At 36.2% G+C, this 25,673-nt stretch overlaps 1 protein-coding gene across 1 annotated transcript in view; it reads right to left on the bottom strand.

Moving 5' to 3' along the window:
• Positions 1 to 25,673, bottom strand: part of CCDC7 (coiled-coil domain containing 7) — a 138,676-nt gene that overhangs the window by 48,385 nt on the left and 64,618 nt on the right. Inside the window, exons 4-8 of the mRNA XM_023741975.1 lie at positions 24,968 to 24,988; positions 24,617 to 24,649; positions 18,919 to 19,085; positions 6,966 to 7,027; positions 3,021 to 3,077 (exon numbers count right to left, since the gene is read on the bottom strand). Coding sequence (XP_023597743.1) covers positions 3,021 to 3,077; positions 6,966 to 7,027; positions 18,919 to 19,085; positions 24,617 to 24,649; positions 24,968 to 24,988 — 340 coding nt within the window. The remainder of the gene's footprint in view (positions 1 to 3,020; positions 3,078 to 6,965; positions 7,028 to 18,918; positions 19,086 to 24,616; positions 24,650 to 24,967; positions 24,989 to 25,673) is intronic.

The following is a 25,673-nucleotide window of genomic DNA, read 5'->3' as shown; positions in this document are numbered from 1 at the left end:
CATTGCTGAAGGGAATGTAAAATGGTGCAACCGCTGTGGAAAACAGTATAGTATGGTGGTTCCTCAAAATGTTAAACATAGAATTACCATATGACCCAGAGATTCCACTCCTGTGTATACACTTAAAAAACTTAAAAGCAGAAACTCATACAGATACTTGCACACCAATGTTTATAGAAGCATTTTTCACAATAGTCAAAAAAAGTGGAAACAACCTAAGTGTCCATCAATCAATAAATGATTAAATAAAACGTGATATATACATACAACAGATATTTTTCAGCTGTAAAGAGAAATAAAGTTCTGATATATGCTACGACGTGGATGAACCCTGAAAACATTATACTGAGTGAAATAAGTCAGATATAAAAGGACAAATATTGCACGATCCCACTTTCATGACATATCCAGAACAGGAAAATGCATACAGACCACAGTTTATTAGTGGTTACCATGGATGGGAGGGAGGGGAAAATGGGGAGGCATTGCTTAATAAGTACTGAATTTCTGTTAAGGGTGATGAAAAAATTTAGAAACGGATAATGATATGGTTGCATAACATGGTGAATGTAACTAATGTCACTGAATTGTACAAGTAAAAATGGTTGAAATGGCAAATGTTTTGTCATACATGTTTCACCACAATAAAAATTCTTTTAAAGTTAAAGAACTAAGAAGAAAGAATATCCATACACCCAGTAAGTGCCCTGATGAACAATCTTAAATTCACAGCAAATTTTCAAATCATAATCTTTAGAACAAATGGGTTTATGATAAACACATTATCATCTTTCTAGAAATTCTAGCACTGTAAATAATTAATAGAAATATCACCTAAAAATTATAATAGTAATTTCTAAAGCTCACTTAATTTTTAATACAATCAGATGTTAGCTGTTTCCCTTCAATTTACTGAAAATCTAGTTAAACTTTCCCAAATCCCTAATTTTGTGGCTCCCTCACAATTTTTGTGAGCTCCACAGCCTTACTTCATGTGTCTGCCTCCACATTCCTCAGCCCACACATGCTGCCTCAGTAACTATCCATATCAGTCTAAGTGTGAAGCCTACCCTCATTTTTATCAGTTTTAAAACTAAACAGAAGATTTGAGAGGACATGAAGAAATATTACCTCTCAGGCCACAACTTTCTTCACTTCACTAGCTCTACGCCTCCAAACCTGACTAAATATTTTCATTTTTTTCCCTGATCTACTTAGAACAACCAAGAAGAATCAGTAAGTTCTTCCCCTTCAGATTCCCTTGGTGTCTCAATTTCTCCACAAGCTCACACACTAAACTATTTTCCCTAAATATACGCTAGGCCCTTCCTGAACAGACGTCAGAGAATATTTTTCCTGCATTACTTGTATTTTATCCTGAAAATATTTTGTGACTCCTTGCAAAACTCCAACTTGAGACTACCCCTAAGGGACTGTTTGAATGCTTTATGACTCATCCGGATTGCTTTTGGGCTGGAATACATTGAGAACCCAAAAGGGTAAGATTAAGGAACAGGTCACTGTCGTTTGTATAAAAACATGATGCAATGCAGAGGTAGCTTCAGTCTTGCTGAGTAGGCTACAGAATCTAGAGAATAAAGTTTGGCTGCTGAATATGAGAAGGAGGTAATTTTAAGAGAAAAGGAGAGAGTAAATATGTGAAACAAAGAAAGGCTGAGAGAGTCCAGGAACTGAGATAGCTGCCATGGACAATGGTTCTTAAGAATTTGTAAATGGTTTTTCTCTACACTGTGCAATCAAACCTTGTCCTCCACTGCCCTTAAGATCTTTAAGTAAAACTTCTATTATATTTGACTCTTGGAATTTAGGTTTATACTTGGAAGACATGTTCCACTGACCTGTAACTGGGCACAGGGATTCTGCTTTTGTCCATGATAGAGAAAGCATCATGTTCCATCAATTACCTCTCCACCTTAACCCACTTAAAAACTGGACAAAATAATATGAAACAGTGGTATTCAAACATTAGAAAACAGTAAGTGCAAGGCAGTGATCCCTGGCAGAAGGAAAACAAATGAGAAGAGCCCTATGACGACCCCAGTTTACTGCCTGGAGAGAGTTTCCAGGCTTCATTATTACGAAGGGGAACCCAAACAGAAGCTAGTAGTGTCCTTGAGTTGAGCAGACAAAGTTCAGAGTTTGGGGAGGCCAAGGTAGCCAGAATTTATAAGGCACAGTGTAAAAGAGAAGACAGCTACAGAAAGAGAGAGAGAGAGCACACCAGACGTGTGCACAGGGTTCTTCTCCTTGAGGTGAAGAGATGCTTTCACTCTCCATTCCAAAGCTCTAGCTCCCTTTCTACCACACTCAGTCAGTCAGGGCTGTCTTGGATCAGAAGTCTCTACAGAACTTGGGAGTACGGTGAATGTGCAACTGTCATTGGTTTACACATGGCAACAATAGGGTTTAAAGATAAAGGTGAAACAGAGTAGAATTCTCAGCAACTTGTTCCAACCAAATCTTATTTTCCACTTCTAATCTGTATTCCACAGTATAAATTACATGATTATTTCAAAATTCCATATCAGGTCATTTCTCCTTTCTCTTGACAAGCAGTCAGAAATATGACATACTAGTTATAGCAGCTCTTTATATTCATGAACTAACAGCTACTCACATGCAGGTAATGGAGGATTTGACACCATATATGTAATTCTTAGTAACAAACTCTATAAATCACCTTTTAAATTTATTGCTGTTCCACCTCAAATGCTGCCACATCCGTAACATTTCAGTAGCATCTTCTAATCACAACTAAAAATCTTCCATTCTAAGAACTAGTATGAAACTCTAAAAATGAGTCTATTTTTGGTAACATGTAGCCTTAACTAGAAATTTCAGTACTTGTCTGGTAACTAAGTCAATTGCATGGCTCCAAACTCCAGGGAATCTGTGTTGTTATTCTAATTATTATTATTTTAAGTCATAGAAAATTATAGAAATTAATGCATTCAACAGAGATTATTAACACAATGATGCTTAAATGAGTAGAAACTTACGTGGCTCGGTTGCAGAAGTATCTGTAAATTCTTCAGCTGAGTGGGCTTTTAAGAAGTCTAAAATAATAGGAAATGAATTTGTCATTGTAAGTCCCAAATATCAACTATATATATTTGTTGAGTTTAAATTTCATAGTTTCTTTTGTTTACTAACTCATTCAAAAGAAAGGAAACTCTATGAGATAATAATAGCTAAGAACATTATAGATTGTCTTGATCAGGCAACAAATGGCACCATCTGAAAGAATTTATATAACAACTGAGCAACTGTGAACTTATTGTTTTCTCACCAAAAGTTGTTCTTACACTTATATTCTCTTATATTACTTAATAGTATTATCATCTAATCTTCCTTCCTTTCATATACAATTACCAAGTTTTGCCATTTCTACCAAGTAAACATCTTTCACCAAACCCACTGCCGTCTAGTCGATTCCGACTCATAGCGACCCTATAGGACAGAGCAGAAATGCCCCATAGGGTTTCCACGGCTGTAAATCCTTACGGAAGCAGACTGCCACATCTTTCTCCCTCAATATTTCTCAAATCTGTCCTTTTTCTTCTCTTTTACCAGTTCTCTAATAAGGACACTTATCATACATCTAAAACATAGCAATAACTTCCTAATTCTTCCCTACCTCCAGTCATGCCAATCTACCACCCATACTCTAGCTTCTACAAAGTTACCAGCATAATCTCTTTAATATTAAATCCAAAAATGTCACTTCCCTACTAAAAACACTAATGATCCCCTATTATACATAGAAAAAATTCCAAAAAAAAAAATCCTTAGCACAGCATCCAAGTCCCTCTATAACCAAGCTCTCTCCTACCTTATCCCTACCTATTACTTCCTACTCTAATAATACCAATCCATATTTTCTTCCCTGTCCACATATCCTGCCGTTGTTTCAGACTATATCCTTTTCTTAAAAGGTCAAATATCTCCCTTCTTTACTTGAAAATCTTATTTATCCTTTAAGGTTGCATCAAATCTTCCTAACCCCCTCAGGTTGAAAAAATCGCTTCTTTTTCTGGACCCACTGCAAATTACACATACCTTACAATCTATTCAAGTTACAATGAACTGCACTTACAACCATCCATTGTTTTGTTTTGTTTTGTTTTTTGTACATCTTATCATTAGTTACATGTACTACATACGATGTTGCAGCGCATAATTTGCTGATGTTATCTTTCTCAGATGTTCACTCAGAGATGTTCAATTTTATGATTTACTGTTCAAAACACTATATCGCAAGCTACTGTCTGGTCTACAATGAAGTGAGTGTCAGTGCCGAGAGTTGTAATGAACAGAAAATTGCTCATGTGCCTGACAGTCATTACGACTCATACTTAATTGTTATGACTCTGACACCAACTTCATTGTAGACCTGGCCTATAGCATTATCTTATTCAGCATTTCATACCATAAGAAGCATTAGTTGTTAATCTGAAGCCAAGTTGTTCAAGTTTCTCTAACTGTAACACCTGCACTGCTTATATCCCCAACACTATGTCTAGCAAAAGAAGTCATGCCACTGAAAGTTCTAATCCAGAATCGAAACCATTCTTGAAGCCCACTTTTCAGACAGAGATTAGACAGGCCTATAAAACAAAAAATAACACACATGAGGAATGTGCTTCTTAGTTCCATCAAATATATGAGACCAAATGGGCAGCTTCTGTCCAAAAGCAGGATAAGAAGGCAGGAAGGGACAGGAATTGGACAAATGGACACAGGGAACCCAGGGTGAAAAGGGGGAGTGTGCTGTCACATTGTGGGGATTGCAACCAATGTCACAAAACAATATGTGTATAAATTTTTGAATGAGAAATTGAACTGTAAACTTTCACCTAAAGCACAATTAAAAAAAAAAAAAGTTCTAATCCAAAGAAGGCGAGGAAGGCTCTAGACATGGATATAAAGATGAAGATCATTAAGGCCTATGATAATGGAACGAAAGTCAGTGAAATAGCACGTGAGGAAGGACTGTCTCATTCAACTGTTTCAACAAACCCTTTAGTGACTCGTGGGGCATATGGAATCCCAATCGCTTTTTATGCCTCTGGAGTTCTTTGGGAAGGAAGTACCCTGATTTTAATGTGTTTATCCTCACGACGCAAGCCTTTTGAAAAGCGTGAAACTCAAGAACCCTGAGTTGGAGCCTCATTTTTGTGTAGATCAAGCAATGTCTTAGGTGATGCCTCCTGGATATGTGTTTATTTTGACAAGTTTGCCTTTATTTCTGTGAGATAAGCCTCATAAGTTTCCCAGTTGCTATGTTCTCATAAGAATGTACTTACCACAAGGATAAGCTATTCTCAGTCTTCATTCATTCATAGTCTCCCTGACACCATTCATTGTTTCCAGATGTTACTGGCTCCCTGATGATCTAGCTTCTGAACAGTAAATAATGCCTTTGCAATAATGAACTGCAGTGTTACTTTTGAAGGGACACGAACCTCACTATAAGTTATTCTTACCGTGCATTCAATCTTAAAGCCAGAAACCCAAACCTATTGCTGTTGAGTTGATTCCAACTCATAGCAACCCTACAGGACAGGGTAGAACTGTCCCATAGGGTTTCCAAGGAGTGGCTGGTGGATTCGAACTGCCAACCTTTTGGTTAGCACCTGTAGCTCTTAACCACTGCGCCACCGGGGCTCCCCTCCTCACATAGCTGATCTAAATCAAGAAATGAAGGTGGTGTGTCTACTTCCCAAAATGACAGCTGTGATTCAGCCTACGTATCAAGGTGCAATCGTCACCTTCAATGCATACTATCTATGGACTACATTTGCTGCTAGACATGGAGGTACAGTAACATCACGCAATTTCTGGAAGAATTTTAATATTCTTCAGTGTATCTGGAAAATTGCATCTTTCTGAGAGGAAGTTAAAGGAAATGAATGCAGGGGATATGGAAAAAACTGCTGAGTTACATGAACATGCTCCAAGCATACGATCAGGATGCTATCGTGGAAGAGATGGTTGGAAAAAATCATCCATATGCCATGAATGCTGAATCACAAGGAAGGGGAATTGACAGATTAGGACTTCATGGATTTTGAACAAGTAATGCTGAAGAAAGAAAGAATGAGGAAGAAGAAGAGAGTTGTCAAAAAATTTTACAGTGAAAGGATTAGCTGAAGTTTTTTCTAAACTAAATCAGGAGCTTCAGTTGCTTGAAAACATAGACCCAAATGCTGATCACTATGCTACAGTTGATAGGCAGATTCGGGAAGCAGTGAGATGTTTCCATAAAATATGTGAAGAAAAAAGGAAAAGGACCATACAGACAACTCTCGCTAAACTTCTGACTAGAAACACCATCCCCATTCCCAGGGATAATCCAGATGATCCATAACCTTCCACAAGTGAAGTTATTACCACAATTGACAAAATGCCACCTACGTCCAACTCTTCTTCATCATCAGAGTAAATTTTTATGATTTATGTATTTATACATGTATTAAAATATATCTGTCAGTTTATATGTAATGTTTCCAACCCCCAAAGACAAATAAAGATCAGATTTATAAAGATACTGATAATAAAAGCAATAATAATGAAAACTTGGAAAAAAAAAAAAAACGAAGTATTCAACTTACGTCAGAACCGACTTACAACCGAGGTGCCAGGACAGAACCCCGTCATAAGTCGGGAACTACCTGTATTACGTTATATTGAAATATACATATGCCTGTGTGCTTAATAAGCTGTGAATTTCGTGGGGGTAACAATTTTTATTTATTTTGTAACAGTCCCAGAATCTAGAACAAAATAAGAACATTTATTGAAATGTCAAACTCACTACTGGATATTTTTTAAATATACCATGCTATAATTTTCATGACTGTAAGATTTCAAGCTATAAGTCTTAAAATGTTAATGTATTTAGAAAACCCTATAAGGGCTAAACATGTATAAAATATTATCACCTTCAATTATCTTCTCTGCACTTCCACTAACTTGCACTGTTTCCGGTGGATTTTGGGTACCCCTGTTAAAGTTTCAATAAATAAAACATATTTTAATGTATCAAATAATAAGAGCTTAAATTATACTTAAGTAATAACTAGAATGAGCATTCTAGACATACGAATTTTTTAAATTAATATATTCTTTAACTTTTATTCACAGATGTTGTTGTTGTTGTTTAAAAAATAAAAAGAACCAAACCCCTTGCCGTGGAGTCCAACTCATAGTGACCCTATAGGACAGAGTAGAATTGCCCTACAGGGTTTCCAAGGAGCGGCTGGCAGATTTGAACTGCCAACCTTTTGGTTAGCAGCTGAACCCTTAACCACTGCCCCACCAGGGTTCCTGTTGTTGTTGTTAGGTGCCATCAAGTTGGTTCTAACTCATAGTAAATTAGAGTCCCTGGGCAGCACAGTTAACCCAGAGGAGCTTCAGACCTTCTGAAAGGCCACATCCCTGCAAATCCTATGGAGCAGTTCTACTTTGCACACATGGAGTCACCATGTGTTGGAATCAAACAGATGGCAACTAACAACAACAACAAAGCAAATTAACTAGTAGTTAATGACAACATATAAGTATAAAATTTAAATTATATAATTCTATCTATTCATGAGTTCTATGTATTTCATGAATATAATCTGGTAACCTCGCTCTCTCCCTTTCCCTCTCCCTCTCTCTCCAATCTCCTGCCAGTGCTCCCCACTGGAGAAATCAAACTTAACGCCAAAGAGCGTGAAAGCCCACTGAAACAGTCCATACAGATTAGCCTCTCAGTGAGCAGTACAGGGTAGAAAAAGGAAAAGAATGGATCTGAAGGGGCACTAAGAAGACACCCAGCACATATGTTTTAGGAAAATTAGTCAGGCAGTAAGTAGTATGCAGAACAGATTACCCACTGCCATGGTGTCAATTCCAACTCATAGCGATCCTATAGGACAGAGTAGAACTGCCCCACATTTTCCAAGGGGCAGCTGGTAGATTCAAACTGCTGACCTTTTGGTTAGTGGCTATAGCTCTTAACCACTACACCACCAGGGCTTCCATTAGAGGAATGAAATTCCTAACGTAGGTGTGCCAGAACTAAACAAAGAATGTTATATAAATACAAATGAAACCCTGGACCAGGAAAGTGTAAGTTCAAGGAAAGAGAAATAAATGACGACAAGGGGTTTAAAAAAATATTTAAGGACAGATTAGATACAATAATGTGGGAATGAAAGAGTCAAAGTAAACTGCAGCCTAGAAGTCAGAAAGGAAAAGACTGTTAAATCTGATGTCAGTAAAAATTTTAAACTTCTGTATTAAAAAAAAAAAAAACTCATAAACACAAATGACAAACTAGAAAAAAAAATAGTTACAACTCATAGGAAAAAGTTCAATTTCTCTAAAACAGGAAGACTTTCTAAATCAAGGGATGTGAACAAATATATGAGATATAAGCAGTCCACAAAAAATGCAAACAGCCAATAAGTATATGATAAAATATTCAGCCTCCACTCATAATTAACGAAATACAAATTAAAATAAGATCATCCTTTTCCATCTATCAGATTGACAAAGATTAAAATGTTTGATAATGCATGGTATTGTCCAGAGCACGGGGAAATAAACGACAGGATAAACTTGTAAAACCCTTCTGAAGGATAAAATGGCAATATCTATCAAAAATTTTAAATGCAGAAATCCTCAATAAAACAATCGCATTTCTAACAGTTTATCCTTCAGATAGACTCATAATTAGTGCCCAAAGATGTATGCAACATTCTTTGTAATTACTAAAAAAGGAAAAGCCCTAAATGTCTATTAATAGGGAACTGATTTAATAACGGAGTATAATGCTGTCAGTAAAAGAGAATGACACAAATCTATGTATGTTTACATAGAGCCATCTCTAAAGTAAGATATAAACCAGTAGGTATCATTCAAACTCATTTGCACAAATAAAAGGTTAAATAGATACATAAATATTTGTATTTGCCCAGAAATAGTCTAAAATTCTTAACCTTACACACATACACACACACACACACACACATGCACACAAATTAACCCTGGCTGCTTTTAGAGACTGAGACTAAAGGTCTTTAGAAAAGAAATTTTTACTTTTCATTAAATTGAATAACTTCCCATACTGTTTAAATTTTAACAGTTTTTTAGTTTTACAATTAAATATAAATGTTTTATTAAAAGAAGAACTTAAGTATTTCATTTCTGAGTGGCTAAAATAGTAGTATCACTAACAGCAATGAAAGGACAGATGAAGCAAACCAATTTAAGATAACAAGTAAAACACAGTAGTACCCTAGAAGTCAGTTTTTCACTAATTAGTTATTTCCATTATCAGCTCTTCATGCACAGCATTTGTAGAAAAAATAAGGAATAAATTTCCCAATCTCATTCCATCTTCTTTCATCATATGAGCATGCAGACATGGTCCCTACACTCAATAAGCTTACATTCTAATTAGGCAGATAAAAGGTTAAACAATACAAAACAATAAAGAACTAAATGTCAAAGAAGCAGTACAACAGTTACAAGAATTCAGAGGAGACAAACATCACTGTTGACTAGAGTACTTTGGAAAGGTATCAACTGATCTTGATTTGGGTCTTGAATTTTACATAAAATTCAAATTAACAAAGTTATTTGGGGCATTCTAGTCAAAGGGCCTGGAAACCCTGGTGGTGTAGTGGTTACAAGCTACAGCTGCTAACCAAAAGGTCAGCAGTTTGAATCCACCAGGTGCTCCTTGGAAACTGTATGGGGCAGTCCTACTCTGTCCTATAGGGTCACTATGAGTCGGAATCCACGCAACGGCAACCGGTTTGGTTTTGCTTTAGTCAACGGGCCACTGCTTAATCAAAGACACAGAGGTGATACAGCACAAAGCATATTTGAGACTTGGTAAGTTTACTAGTCTGTCTGGAGCAGAGAGGCTATATAGTGAATAATAAAGTTGAACGTATAGAATTGAGAAAAATTGTAGAGAGCCTTAAATGGGAATAGGAAAGCATGATAGGATTTTTCAGCAGGAAGGAGCTATGAAAAAACTTATTCTTAATTTTTTTTTTTTAATTTTGAGGTAATTGAAGATTCACACGCAGTTGTAAGAAATAACAGAGATGCATCACAGTTTGTTTAAAGATTTGCCCACTGAAAGACACTTGGGTTTTTTGTAGTGTTTGTCTATTATGAATAAAATGATTATAAACATTTATATACAAGCTCTTGTGCAAACCTAAGTTTTTAATTCTCTGAAATAAATGCCCAAAAGTGCAACTTCTTGGTCCTATGGTAAGCACGTTTAGTTTTATAAGCAACTGCCATACTCTTTTACAGGTTGGTTACACCATTTTACATTCTCACTGCCATGTATCTACATCCAGCGTCTGATGTTATCACTCTATTTTTTTTTTGAGTTATTAGTTTATTTTAGATTCTCACCTGTGTTCTTTTTTTTAATTGTAGCAAAATATAGGTAACTGTGGTGCCATGAATTACTTAATATGGCCCTTCTAGCCATAGCCTTTGTGACTCCCACAAAATGATTGGGTGGAACTATGCAAATAAAGTGTTTGTGGCCCAGCAAGGGGATTGGATACTCTGCTAAGAATGGAAACTCTGTGGGGGTGGGACCATGCAAATAAGGTATATGAAACCTTAAAGAGGGAACTGGTCAGTGTTGCCATCCTGCTAGGCTTAATTAAAATAGAGCCAATCCCAGAGCAAAAGGGGGACCTCACTACCACCAAATAAGTGCCAGCAGTGGAGCACATGCTTTAGACCCATGGTCTCTGCACTGAGAACCTCCTAGACCTAGGGGACAGAGAGCTGTAACACTAGAGACAGCACAAGAAACAGCAGCAGATGGCGCAGTGGGCTTCCCAGCCCACAGGGTGCCAACCCACAGAGCAAGAGAGCTGAGGGCCTTTGGACAGAGGCTTACCAGCAGAGTGAGATACCTCCAGGCACTTAGTGGCAGAGCTAAAGAGCTTTGTAACACTTGTCCACGCACAGCAGAGACAAGGTCAAGAGGTCAAAGGCCAGAAATAGGCTGAGAGGCTGAGGGCCAGAGAGAGGCCTGCATGTGAGCACAGCTGAGAAGAAGCTGCCTGATCAAAGAACTGTGTCCTATGTCATTCTTGATCCTGAATTGTAACCTGTTACTTCCCTAATAAATCCCATAATGGTGAGTAATGTCTGTAAGTTCTGTGTGGCCATTACAACGAATTCTTGAAACCAGCAGAGAAGTAGTGAGTGCTGTAGGAGGGACAGTTGGTGTCAGAGTTGGTAAAAAGGTTGGAGGGTGGAGGTGTTTGACCGCCACCTCACAGGAACCAGCTTTGTGCTGATGATGATCTTGACTGTCCTCCTCCACAAAGATAGAGGACCTCTGACGCCACCACACCATTTTTACAATAACGAAACATTTGCCATTTCACCACTTTTATGTGTACTATTCAGTGACATTAATTACATTCACCATGTTGTGCAACCATTCCAATGTTCGCTGTAGCACTATTCACAGTAGCTAAAAGGTAGAAAAAACCCAAATGTCAACCAACATATTGAACGGATAAACAAAATATATACATGCAATGGAATATTATTCAGCTGTAGAGAGAAATGCAGTTTCCTGGTGGCACAGTGGTTAAGTGATATGGCTGCTAACCGAAAGGTCATCAGTTCAAATCCACCAGCCACTCCTGGAAACCCTTTGGGGAAGTTCTAGTCTGTCCTCTAGGGTCACTATGTGTCAGAATCAACCTAATGGCAATGGGTGTGGGTATAGAGAGAAGTGGAGTTTTGATACATGCTATGACATGGATCAAGCCTGAAAACATTATCACTCTTTATTTTAGCCATTCTGAGAAATATGCAGTGATATTTCACTGTAGTTTTAATTTACATCTCCCTATAGGGTTACTAAGAGTCAGAATTGACTTGATGGCATACAAGAACAACACAACAATAGCTAATGACAGTGAACATCTTTTCATGTATCATCTCTTCAATAAAACTTCTGTTCATATCTTCACTGAATTTTCTAATCGGATTTTTTTTTACTGTTGACTTTATATAGTTTACATACAAGTCTTTTGTCAGATACGTGGTTTCCAAACATTTGCTCCCTGTAGGTAGCTTGTCTTTTCATCCTCGTAACTGATTCTTTCACAGAACAAAAGATTTTTTACTTTGACCAGATGCAATTTATCAATTTTCTTTTGATGGATCATGTTTTGGTGTCAAATCTAAGAACTCTTGTGCCTAGCCCTAAGAACCAAAGATTTTGTCCTTGTTATTCTAAAAGCTTTCTATTTTTACATTTTGACCTAATTTTACATTTTGAGTTAATTTTTGTATAAGATGTGAGGTGAGGTTTAGTTCCAAGTTCAATTTTTTTTTTTTTTTTTTTTTTTGCCTATGGCTCCAGCAACATTTGCTGAAAAGGCTATCCTTCCTCCACTGAATTGCTTTTGCACCTTTGTCAAAAATCAGTTGGGCGTATTTGTGTGAATTCTCTATTCTGTTCCACAATCTGTTTCTATCTCACCACCAATACCACACTTTCTGGATTACTATAGCTATATAGTAGGCCTTAATATTGGATAGAACAATTTCTCACATTTCATTCTTTTTCAAAATTGTTTTAGCTATTCTAGGCCCTTTATCTTTCCATACAAATATTAGAATACACTTGCCTATGTCTACAAACTATCTTGCTGGGATTTTGAAACGATTTCATTATGCAATTTAGGGAGAACTGACATCTTTACTATATTGAGTCTTTCAATCTAAGGACACAATATGTCTTCATTTATTTAGGTCATCTTTGATGTCTTTCTTCAGCATTTTGTAGTTTTCAGAACATATACACATTACTTGTTTTGTTTATACCTAAGTATTTTGTTTTCATTGGAGCAACTATAAATAGTATTGTGTTTTAATTTTGGCTTCCACATATTAGTTGTTAGTATACAGAAATGTGATTGATTTTTGTGTTGACTTATTATCTTGCAACCTTGCTCATTGTTAGTTCTAACAGGTCTCTCTCCCTCTCTTTTTAGATTTCTTGAGATTTTCTATATATACAATCAATACACCTGCAAATAAGTCCAGTTTTATTTCTTCCTTTCCAATTTGTATGCCTTTTATTTCTTTTTCTTACCTTACTGCAGTAGCTAGAATTTTAAGTACTAGAGTGATAATTTGGGACACACTTGCCTTGCTCCTGATTTTAGAGGGAAAGCATTCAGTCTTCCACCATTAAGTATAATGTTAATTTAAAATTTTTTTAAATGCTCTTATCAACTTCCCCTTTATCTGTATTTTTCTGGGGCATTTTTATCATGAATCGATGCTTAATTCTGTCAAATGCTTTTTCTGCATCAATTGACATGATCATGTGATTTTCCTTCTTTAGCCTGTTAATATGGTGGATGACACTGATTAATTTTCAAATATTCAATCAGCCTTGCAACCCTTGGAATAAATCTCATTTGGTCATGATGTATAACTTGTATATTGCTGAATTCAATTTGCTTACATTTTGCTGAGGATTTTTGCGCCTAAGTTCATGAGAGAACCAGCCTATAGTTTTAGTCTAAAGCTTTTTTTTGTTTTGTTTTTTTGTACTGTTTTTGTCCAGTTTTCATATCAGGATAACACTAGCCCCATAAAAAGAGTTGAGAAGTGTTCCCTCCTCTTCTACATTCTAGAATTGTGCAAAACTGGTGTTAATTATTTTCATATTTGGTAGAATTATCCAGCAACGCCATCTGGACCTGAAGATTTGTTTTGAAGGTTTTTAATTATAAATTCAATTTCTTTGATACAGAACTATTCAAATTATCTATTTCCTCTTGATTAAGTTTTGGTATTTGTGGTGTGGGAAGAATTCATATGCTTCTTCTGAGCTGCTGAACTTATGAGCATAAAGTTATTTATAGTATTCCCTAATTATCTTTTAAGGTGTCAAAAGGTCAGCAGTTTGAATCCACCAGATGCTCCTTGGAAACTCTACGGTGCAGTTCTACTCTGTCCTATAGGGTCGCTATGAGTTGGAATCAACTAAACGGCTAATGGAAAGGTTGGTGGTTCAAACCCATGAGCCGATCCAAGGGAGAAAGTTGTGGCAGATTGCTCCCGTAAAGATATACAGCCTTGGAAACCCTATGGTCACTATAGGGAAACCCTGTCCTATAGGGTCACTATGAGTTGGAATCCATTCGAAGGCAAGACTTTTTTTTTTTTAATTCCTTTAAATACCTTCCGGATTCATAGTGATACTTCATTTCATTGCTGATATTGGTGCTAAATGACTTCTCTCTTTTTATCTTTGTCAGTCCTGCTACAGGTGTATCAATTTTATTTACTTTTTTTTAAGAACCAGCTCTGCTTTATGGATTTTTTTTCTAATGTTCCCCTCTTTTTAATTTCATTGATTTCTGCTCTTATTATTTACTTCCTTCTGCTTGCTTGAGATTTATTTTGTTCTTTTTTTGTGGTTTTTTAAAGTAAGAACTTAGATTACTGATTTGAAACCATTCTTTTCTAATATAAGTATTAATGCTATAAATTTCCCTCTCAACACTACCTTAGCTGCATCCCACATATTTTGATATGTTGTATTTTCATCTTCATTAAATACTATGTATTTTTTTTATCTTCCCTGAGACTTCTTCTTTGCCCTATGAATTACTTAGCTGTGTAGCTGAATTCCCCAGTGTTTTAAGATTTTCTTACTGTTATAGATTTCTAGTTTGACACTACTATGATCAGAAAATATACTCTATATGATTTCAACTCTTTCAAATTTGTCGAGGTTATCAAGTGCCCAGGATATGATCTAGCTTCGTAAATGTTCCATAGGCACTTGAAAAAAAATTCTGTTTTTGTGTGGCATGTTCTGCATATGTCAATTCAATCCTATTGGTTGACTGTGTTGTTCAGTTCTTTGGTAATCTTGCTTGTTTTCTGTGTAATAGTTGTATCGATTGCTGAGAGTGACGTGTTGAAATTCCCAACTATATTTGTGGGTTTGTCTATTTCTCTATTCATCTCTATTAATTTTTACTGAATGTATTTTGAGGCTCTATTGTTTAGTGTGTACACATTTAGGATCATTACGTCTTTCTGATGGACTGATCTTTTTATCATTATGTAATGTCTTTCTTTGTTCTAGTAATTTTATTTGCTCTGAAGTCTACTTTATCTATATTAATATAGTCAATTCTGCTTTTTAAATTAATATTAGCATGCTATATCTCTTTCTATCATTTTACCTTCTGCCTACCTATGTTGGTGTGTTTGAAGTGAATTTCTTGTAGACAGTATATTGTTGGATCATGTTTTTTCAATCTGCCAATTTCTGTCTTTCCATTGGTGTATTTAGACCACTTACATTTCAGGTAATTACTGATAAAGTAGAGATTAAGCTTGCCTTTTTTAAATTATTTGTTTTCACTTTGTTTCCTCTGTTTCTCATTCCTTTATTTCTCTTTTCTTACCTTCTTGTGGGCTACTGAATATTTTGAGGATTCAATTTTTATTTCCTTATCATGTTTTGGAGCCCTAGTGGCACAGTGGTTAACAGCTCAGCTACTAACCAAAAGGTTGGCAGTTCAAACCCACCAGCCACTCCTTGGAAATTCTACAGGGCAGTTCTACTCTGTCCTACAGGGTTGCTATGAGTAGGAAATGACTCAACAGCAACAGGGTTTTGTTTTTTTTATCATGTTTTTGTGTATATCAATTTGTACAGTTATTTAAAGTGGTTCCTCTACATATCACAATAAAACCAAAAAAAGAAAAAAGAAACCTGTTGCCGTAGCACTTAACCACTACACCACCGGGTTCCCTACATATCACTATATATGTATGTAATTTATCACAGTTTACTGGTATCAATTTTTTATCACTTTGATTGGAGTGCAGAAACATGACTTTCATTTAGGCCATCCTGTCCTCCCTATTAAGGGGCCCTGATGGCACAGTAGTTAAGCACTCAGCTGCTAACCAAAAGGTCAGTGGTTCAAACCCACCAGCCGCTCTTCAGGAAAAAGATGTGGCAGCTTCCGTAAAGATTATAGCCTTGGAAACCCTATGGGGCAGTTCTACTCTGTCCTATAGGGTCACTATGTGTGGGAATTGACTTGAGGGCAATGGGCTACCCTCCTCAGTTTTTAAATACAATCATCTTAAGTATTTCCTCTACATACACTGAGCACCATATCAGTTGGTAGTGTACTTTTTTGCTTCAACTATTAAATGCAATTAAAGAAACTCATTTGAAAATGGATAATCTGTTATATTTACCCATTCCAATGCCTTTCTTTCTTTCTGATGTTACAAACCTTCTTCCATTATCATTTCCTTTCTGTTTAAAGAACTTGCTTTAGCCACTCTTTAAGAGTAGATTTGCTGGCAACAGATTCTCTTAGTTTTCCTTTGTCTGAGAATGTCTTTATTTTGCCCTCATTCCTGTAGGATGTTTACCAAATATACAATTCTCAGTTGACAAGTCTTTTCTTTCAGAATTTGTAAAATTTTGTGCCACTTTATTCAGATAAGAAATTCACCATCATTCTAATTGGTTTTCCCCTATAAGAAATGTGTAGTTTCTCTATTGCTGCTTTCAAGATTTCCTCTTCATCTTTAGTTTTCAGAAGTTTAATTACGAAACTGGTTCTAATATGGATTTCTTCGCATTTATCCTATTTGAGGCTCACTCAGATTCTTAAATCTGTCGATTTAGGTCTTTCACCAAATTTGGGGAATTTTCGGCCATTACTTCTTTATATGTTTTTTCAGTCCTATTCTTTAGCACCTCTCTTTCTTGAGGACTGGTGGCTGTGTGTTAAGTTTTCTACTGTGCCCCAGTAACACCACCATGGCAAAAGTGGTACTCCCTGGCTCATCACAGATGGATGGGGTTTAATATGAACTGATACCTTGCTGGCGAAAGTCGGGCACTGCCTCGCACAAACTCACTGCCTCCAAGTGGGGATTAATCTCAACTCCTCACTGGGTTCCTGACACTAGGGCAGGGAAGTGGAGGGTTGACTCACACAGCTTTATCGCTGCAGGGTGGGAACTGGAGCTCAGCTCCCTGCTAGGCATTGCTGACACCAGGTGAAGTGGGATAGGTGAGAAGCAGAGTATCCACTAGCTCCATCTTTTACCACTTCTTTGATGTATGTGGGTGTGGAGACTCAGCTCCCCACCGGTCCCGAATGTGTTATTTTTAGAGAAAAAATAATAATAATCTGGTGTAAGTATAGAGACAGGGTGAAATAGAGAGGTGAAAAGTTTGATGACAGGAAAAATAGTTGGTAGACGATTCTAATGATTTAGCTTGAGATGATAGGTGTCTAAACTAAAATAATAGCCTCAAAGATTAAAAAAAAGGAAATAATACATTCTGAAAAATATATTTAGTATCTGATAAAAATGGGGCCCTATGAAGAGGGAAGAAAAATGGATGATTAGAGAAAGAACAGAGCACTAAAAAGAAAAAAAAAAAAAAGAATGGGAAGCACATTAGAGTACTTGAGATGAGAGCAAAACATCCAAGTGGAAATATCCAATATACCTGGAAATAAATATTTGGGACTTAGAAGTGAGCCAGAACTGGATATACACATTTGGAAAGCATCATTATAGAGTTGATAGATACAGATGTAAAAACATATTTTCTCTTTGTTAAAAAGGATAAAAAGAGATAAAGCTGAGGTATGGAGCTGTAGAAAAAAAGAAGAGTTAGCAAAAATAATATAAAGAGTGGCTGGAGAGGTAGGAGAATAATCAGATAGTCTGATAAGGGAAAAAGAGTGCTCAGTATTTATGTTAATCATCAAATGCCACAGATCATGGAAACAAACTAAGAAATCTATGGGTGACTTACTCAGATTCCCACCTACCTACCACTACCACCACCCTAAAGGTATTCTATGGTGGTGATTTACTCATCTATTAATTTCAGTACAGCAGAACTCAGTTATCAAAAATGACAAGTGTCAATAAATAATGGAAGTATCACTGTAATCATTCATTTGAATCCTCCCTTCTCACCTCCAAAAAAAAAAAGGTTTTTCTCAACTAAAATCTAGAAAATTTAGTTTTTACACTATATCCCTGTCCCTACCATTTTTTTTTTTTTTTTTTTTTTTGCCTTTTGACAGCTTTTGTGTGTGTGTGTGGTAAATATGCCTGTAACAAACTGTTTGCTGTTTCAACATTCTTCACATGTGATATTAATTGTACCCATCATGTTGCACAGCCATCACCATTATCTATTTCCAAATTTTCCATCACTCTTAACTGAAGCTCAGGGTCCCCTAAGCAATAAGTCTTCCTTCCCCATTCCCTCTCACCTGCCCCTGGTAACCACTAACAACCTTAGGTCTGTATACATTTGCCTATTCTAGATATTTCTTATAAGTGGAATCATACAATATCTTATCAAGGTGTTCGTGAAAAATGAAATATTTAATTAGACCTTAGTTTCCTATTTATTACTTAGAGCCACCTGGTCACAATGAGAGAAGAATGTATAATTCAGATGTTTCAAAGCCAGCAATGACCAACAGAACTTTCTAATAACAGCCACATGTGGCTACAGAGCACCTGAAATGGGGCTATTGTGACTAAGAACTGAATTTTTTATTTAATCTAATTTAATTTTAACAGTCACTTGTGGCTAGTGGCTAACATATTGGACAGTGCCACTTCAGACTACTGAAAATTTCACATAGAACATCTCTAATCAGGGCAAGCTGACTAGACCTCAGGCTTTGATTTTGAAGCTCTATGTATAGCCATAATAACTGAACCATTCTCTTATATTCAATGCTAATTATATACCTCTCTTATTATTTTTAATTCTATTAATTCACATATTTTACTTACGTGGGTTTAGACAACATGGTTTTCAGGGAATATTTAGACCCATGTTTAAGCTGATCTCTCAGCTCTTCAAGTTTTTGCATTTGCTTTATTACTTCTGCAATGCCTGCAGACACTGTTTTATCAGGTACTGGAAGATCTTCTTCTGAATAAGTTTGATCTGTACTTAACTAAAGTAATAAAATTAATCAGTTACTTAGGAAATACTCCTTCTGCTCCCCATACCTCAAAAGAAATTTTATCATTTATTTTATCATATCTCAATAATTATTAGCATATTATTCTTATCTATAGTTAAGTCAAATACTGATATATTATTATACACATATAAGAGCAACTATCTAATAACAGAATAATAGCTTAGTGTTGACTATTACATATCAAAACTGAAATTCAATCTTCTGTTTATTATTTTAACAAATATAATTTTAAGCAAGTTTGATAACAATAAAACAGGAATAAATTAAATGCAATTTGAAAGATTTAAAAGCAGTACTAAAACAATTGCTTCTCTAAAGTCTTCCCTGTGATAAATTATAGAAAGACAGTAATTTGCTCTCAAAAGCTAGTATCTCTTACTACTAATTCACAATACATAAAGGTCTGTAAAGCTGGTATTTTTCAGTTTGCATGAGGAAGACTGAGACCCATTTGAGTATCTAAAACCTTTGGAACAGACCGAGCTAAAAAGTAATGGGCAGTGGGTAGGTCAATAAGATCCAAAGAATAAGATGACAGATGATAATTCATATTGTAAGCAATAAACAAAGTTCAGCAAGAATGAGTGTCCAATAAACCACAGTGAAAAATCTAGAAACAGTCAATATGTAGAGATAAAAACAAGCAGAATAGCCATGTGAGGTCAGAAAGTTTTGACAAGAGAACAGCAGAGATCCACCCACGGAGAGACCTCCAATTTTTAAAATGTGAGAGAAAGCTGGAGAAGAGGGAGAAGAAGTCAGAAGAGGAGGAGAAGAATGAAAATAAAGAGGAGGAGAAGAATGAAAATAAAGAGGAGGAGAAGAGCGGGAAGAGTGGGAGAAAGGGAAGTGGAAGTCAAGGCATAGTTCTAGGTCCTAGCAAAGAGAGTCTCACTATCCTTGCTTTTAAGGAGCATTCTGATTGCACTTCTTCCAAGACAGATTTGTTCATTCTTTTGGGAGTCTATGGTATAGTCAATGTTCTTCGCCAACACGACAATTCAAAGGCGTCAATTCTTCTTCGGTTTTCCCTACTCATCGTCTACCTTTTGCATGCATATGAGGTGCCTGAAAACACCATGGCTTGGGTCAGGCGCACCTTAGTCTTCAAGGTGACATCTTTGCTTATTAACACTTTAAAGAGATCTTTTGCAGCTGATTTGCCCAATGCAATGTGTCTTTTGATTTTTTGACTGCTGATTACATGGGTGTTGATTCTGGATCCAAGTAAAATGAAATCTTTTACAACTTCTGTCTTTTCTCCGTTTATCATCATGTTGCTTACTGGTCCAGTTGTGAAGATTTACGTTTTCTTTATGTTGAGGTGTAATCCATACAAAGGCTGTGGTCTTTGATCTTCATCAGTAAGTGCTTCAAGTCCTCTTCACTTCCGGCAAGCAAAGTTGTGTCATCTGCATAATGCAGGCTGTTAATAAGTCTTCCTCCAATCCTGATGCCCTGTTCTTCTTCATATAGTTCAGATTCTCAGATTATTTGCTCAGCATACAGACTGAATAAGTATGGTGAAAGGATACAACCCTGACGCACACCTTTCCTGACTTTAAACCACGCAGTATCCCCTTGTTCTGTTCGAACAACTGCCTCTTGAACTAGTACAGGTTCCTCGTGAGCACAATTAAGTGTTCTGGAATTTCCATTCTTTGCAATGTTATCCATAATTTGTTATGATCCACACAGTTGAATGCCTTTGCATAATCAATGAAACACAAGTATACATTTTCTGGTATTCTCTGCTTTCATCCAGGATTCACCTGACATCAGCAATGATTTCCCTGGTTCTACATCCTCTTCTGAATCCAGCCTGAATTTCTGGCAGTTCCCTGTGGATGTGCTGTTGCAGCCATTTTTTAATTATCTTCAGCAAAATTTTACTGTGTGTGATATTAATGATATCGTTTGATAATTTCTTGGCATAGATGAGTGAGCACCTCCAGCACTGCATCTGTTTGATGAAATATCTCAACTGGAATTCCATCAATTCCTGCAGCCTTGTTTTTTGCCAATGCCTTCGGTGCTGGTTGGACCTCTTCCTTCAGTACCATTGGTTCCTGATCATATGCTACCTCCTGAAATGGTTGAACATCGACCAATTCTTTTTGGCATAGTGACTCCATGTATTTCTTCCACCTTCCTTTGATGCTTCCTGTGTCGTTTAGTATTGTCCCCACAGAATCCTTCACTATTGCAACTTGAGGCTTGAATTTTTTCTTCAGTTCTTTCAGCTTGAGGAATGCCGAGTGTGTTCTTCCCTTTTGGTTTTCTAACTCCAGGTCTTTGCACATGTCATTATAATACTTTTACTTTGTCTTCTTGAGCTGCCCTTTGAAATATTCTGTTCACCTCTTTTACTTCATCATTTCTTCCATTTGTTTTAGCTACTCAATGTTCAAGAGCAAGTTTCAGAGTCTCTTCTGAAATGCTTTTTGGTCTTTTCTTTCTTTCCTGTCTTTTTAATGACCTCTTGCTTTCTTCATGTATGATGTCCTTGATGTCCTTCCACAACTCGTCTGGTCTTTAGTCATTAGTGTTCAACACATCAAATCTGTTCTTTGGATGGTCTCTAAATTCAGGTGGGATATTCTCACAGTCGTACTTTGGCTCTCGTGGACTTACTTGTTCTGATTTTCTTCAGCTTCAACTTGAACTTGCAGATGAACAATTGATAGTCTGTTACACAGTCAGCTTTGTTCTGACTGATGATATTGAGATTTTCTATCGTCTCTTTCCACAGATATAGTCGATTTGATTCCTGTGTATTCCATCCGGCGAGGTCCACATGTATAGTCGCCATTTATGTTGTTGAAAAAAAGTATTTGCAATAAAGAAGTCACTGGTCTTGCAAAATTCTCTCATGCAATCTCTGGCATCATTTCTATTACTAAAGCCATATTTTCCAACTACCGACTCTTCTTCTTTTCCATCTTTCACATTCCAATCACCAGTAATTATCAATGCATCCTGACTGCATGTTCGATCAACATCAGACTGCAAAAGTTGGTAAAAATCTTCAATTTCTTCATCTTTGGCATTAGTGGTTGGTGGGTAAATTTGAATAATAGTTGTATTAACCGGTCTTCCTTGTAGGCACAGGGATATTATCCTATCACTGACAGCGTTGCACTTCAGGATACATCTTGAAATGTTCTTTTTGATTATGAATGCAACGCCATTCCTCTTCATGCTGTCATTCCCGGCGTAGTAGACCATATGATTGTCCTATTCAAAATGGTCAATACCAGTCCATTTCAGCTCACTAATGCCTAGGATATCAATGTTTATGCATTCCATTTCATCGTTGATGATTTCCAATTTTCCTAGATTCGAACTTTGCACATTCCACATTCTGATTATTAATGGATGTTTGCAGCTGTTTCTTCTCATTTTGAGTCATGCCACATCAGCAAATGAAGGTCCCGAAAGCTTGACTCCATCCACATCACTAAGGTCGACTCTACTTTGAGGAGGCAGCTCTTCCCCAATCGTCTTTTCAGTGCTTCCAACCTGAGGGGCACGTCTTCTGGCACTATATCAGACAATGTTCCGCTGCTATTCATAAGGTTTTCACTGGCTAATTCTTTACCAAAGAAGACTGCCAGGTTCTTCTTCGTAGTCTAGCTTAGTCTGGAAGCTCAGCTAAAATCTGTCTGCCATGGGTGACCCTGCTGGTATTTGTATACTGGTGGCATAGCTTCCAGCATCACAGAAACATGCAAGTCCCCACAGTATGATAACCTGACAGATGCATGGGAGTGTAATGCATACTCCACAGCTAAACTCTTAAGGTTTTACAGAAAAATTCATAAACATCTCCTAGTTGTTTGATACTCCTAGTTGTTCCTTTTAAGGAAAGAATGCCCAGATTGATCTCTTTACTACGCACTAGCTTATCAGTTGAATAACACTTTTGTTTTTAAGTCAATTAGTGTCATTGTTCCTAGGCTGTCTGCAATGTTTTTTGCTCTTACAAATCTTGTTTTTTGCCTTTATTTCCTAAAATCTAATGACTATTTCCTTCATGTGGGTAAGTTAACATACGAAGTAATTTTAAAAAACTGGTTTGAAGGACAGAAGAGAAATAGGCCTGTAGCTGGAGGGGAATGTACTATCAAATGAGAGAGACTTGAGCCTACTTAAAAACTGAAAGGAAGAGTAAAACTGAATGGGAAGCACATATGCAAGTATTAGTCTTACGCAGGAGCAAAGAAGAATATCTCTGTTTTACAGGAGGATAAGAAGACAGTATGAGTATGGACGTAAGTCAGTTTTTGTAGAGCTGAAGGAGTTCAAAGCAATGCCTTGTATTTTGAGCCTTCCAAGTCCCCGGCAAAGAGTGAAGAGGAAAATGGAACTCAGAGAGTAGGTTTGAGACGGTAGTTAAAAGGGTTGAAATTCATTTTAGACATGCAATAGAACTGCCAGGCAGTATTTGGATCGATTGTGTCTGACCTATTGTGTCACTTTCCCTAGTGGTGTTTCACTGTTAAGCTACAGGCCTAGAGAAGTCAAACAATTGCATTCATTCAGGGTTAAGTTTTATTAGACGGATGCAATGAAAAAAGAAAAAGGTAAGGGAGATTAGGAAGTTAGGAAATTTGCTGTGATGTAGTACGTAGTCTCTAAGCTGAATAGAATAAATAGTAAAAAGAATAAATTGGTCTTGATGAGGTCAAAGAGTGTTCAGAGTAGTAATTAAAGAAATAATTGGAAAAACAGAAATTCATAGTTCAAGAATAAATTTCTTGAATTAGTGATTTTTAAGATAAAGCAATTTGGCTGATGACAAGGTCCAGAATGTGACTGAAAATAGGTACCTAAGGTAAAGAAGGACACTAGACCTTTGGAGATGAGGAGGTCAAGCAACTAACAGGCCAAGGATCTGGACAGGCCATGCACACTGACAGGACTAGATGTAGAAAGAATAGAGTGAGACACATCTATGTATAAAATAGAATAAAAAAGAAGTTGGTAGATAAAAAATAAGAAGGTAGAAGACAAGCTGAATTGCACAAGTTGCAAAGAAGTACTTATTTTACAAGAGGGTAAGGGAGTAATGGACTTCACCCTTAACCCTACATCTCTAGAAATATACGTCCAATGTGCCATGATCAAAGAAGAACTATTAACATTCTTTCAATGTCAGCCATATCTATCCTAAAATAAAGAGTATACAGACCATGAAAGTCTTCTAGTCTGGGGCCACAAGGAAAATAGTGAGAGAGTACTAGGAGACAGGCACAATTTCTATCTTTAACCTTTAATTGTATATCCAAAAAAGGGACCTTGTTTGTTTAAAGTATCTAGGTTTCAAAAGTGGTTAATTGGACCAACTAAAAGAGTGGCCAGGGTAGAATTAGAATAATGCTGCAAATCAGAACAATGGGTATTCAAAACTTTATAACTTACAGTACATCAAATTAGTTTTCAAATGAGTTAAAATATTAATTTAATTAATTTAATGATTAAGAAATTGTTATACTTACCTCCTCTATCTGATTGACCTGATGCTGAAACCACTTTTAAAAAAAATAAAAAATAAGTATCAGTTATTGACAAGTTAAACTTCTGCAGTGAAATAAATGTTTGCGCGCGCGCGTGTGTGTGTGTGTGTGTGTGTCCCTACCTATCAAACATTAGTCCTAATTGAAACATCAAGTTATCCTCGGGTTTAGAACGAGGGTTAATACAACATGCAATTGGAACATAAATTTTTATATGTACACAGCAGAAGGTTTGGGAGTTCTCTCTTCCCCAAAACTTAGAAACTATTCTTCATTTACATGTATTTCTGTATTAAATTTTAGTAGGATTAAGCTGCAGTATATTGAACTTACCTTAAAAAGAGATTCCAAAATCTGGAAAATAAAGTTAAATAATATATTCAAAAATAAAATTCTTCACACCTTATTTACTTCAGTTCTTTTGTAATTTCCAATGACAAAACTACACTAACTGCTAAAATGAAATTTCATAAATCTATAATTTAAAATCATAATACTTTTATATTTAGAGGTAGTGTTTTTAGTCCATCTTAAATAGACAACTTAGTTATAATATGTTTTTAAATTTTCAGTCCTTCCTTATAGATCTCTGTCATGAAGTCCAAAATAATCCACAGATTTGATTTCTTATATTTTCTTAATACAGGAAAGAAATAAAATTTAAATCCCTCTTGGAAGGGCATTATTTTTTGTCATATAGCAGAGAGTACAATAATGAAAGACAATACCTTCCCAATACTACTTCAGTATAACTGTGCTCCTGATAAAGGGCTTATAAATTCAAGATATAAAATATTATACAACTACTTGATATCTTTAAAGAGAAATGCAAAAAACTAATTTGGGAGAGTGCAAGAGAAAATGAATAACTATGTAAAAAGCAATCACATAATCTAAAATAGTAATAATTACCACTTAGAAAATATAACATTCATATGATCAAATTTGCCACAAAAATTAAACCCACACTATCACATCTGGGTAAACGTTTTGAATTATAGTATTTTTAAAAATATATTATTAAATTATTCAGTCATGA

The sequence above is a fragment of the Trichechus manatus genome, unplaced genomic scaffold, assembly GCF_000243295.1.
Source record: "Trichechus manatus latirostris isolate Lorelei unplaced genomic scaffold, TriManLat1.0 scaffold00195, whole genome shotgun sequence".
NCBI classification, from domain to species: domain Eukaryota; kingdom Metazoa; phylum Chordata; class Mammalia; order Sirenia; family Trichechidae; genus Trichechus; species Trichechus manatus.
This window is presented reverse-complemented; position numbering and strand designations above follow the sequence as displayed.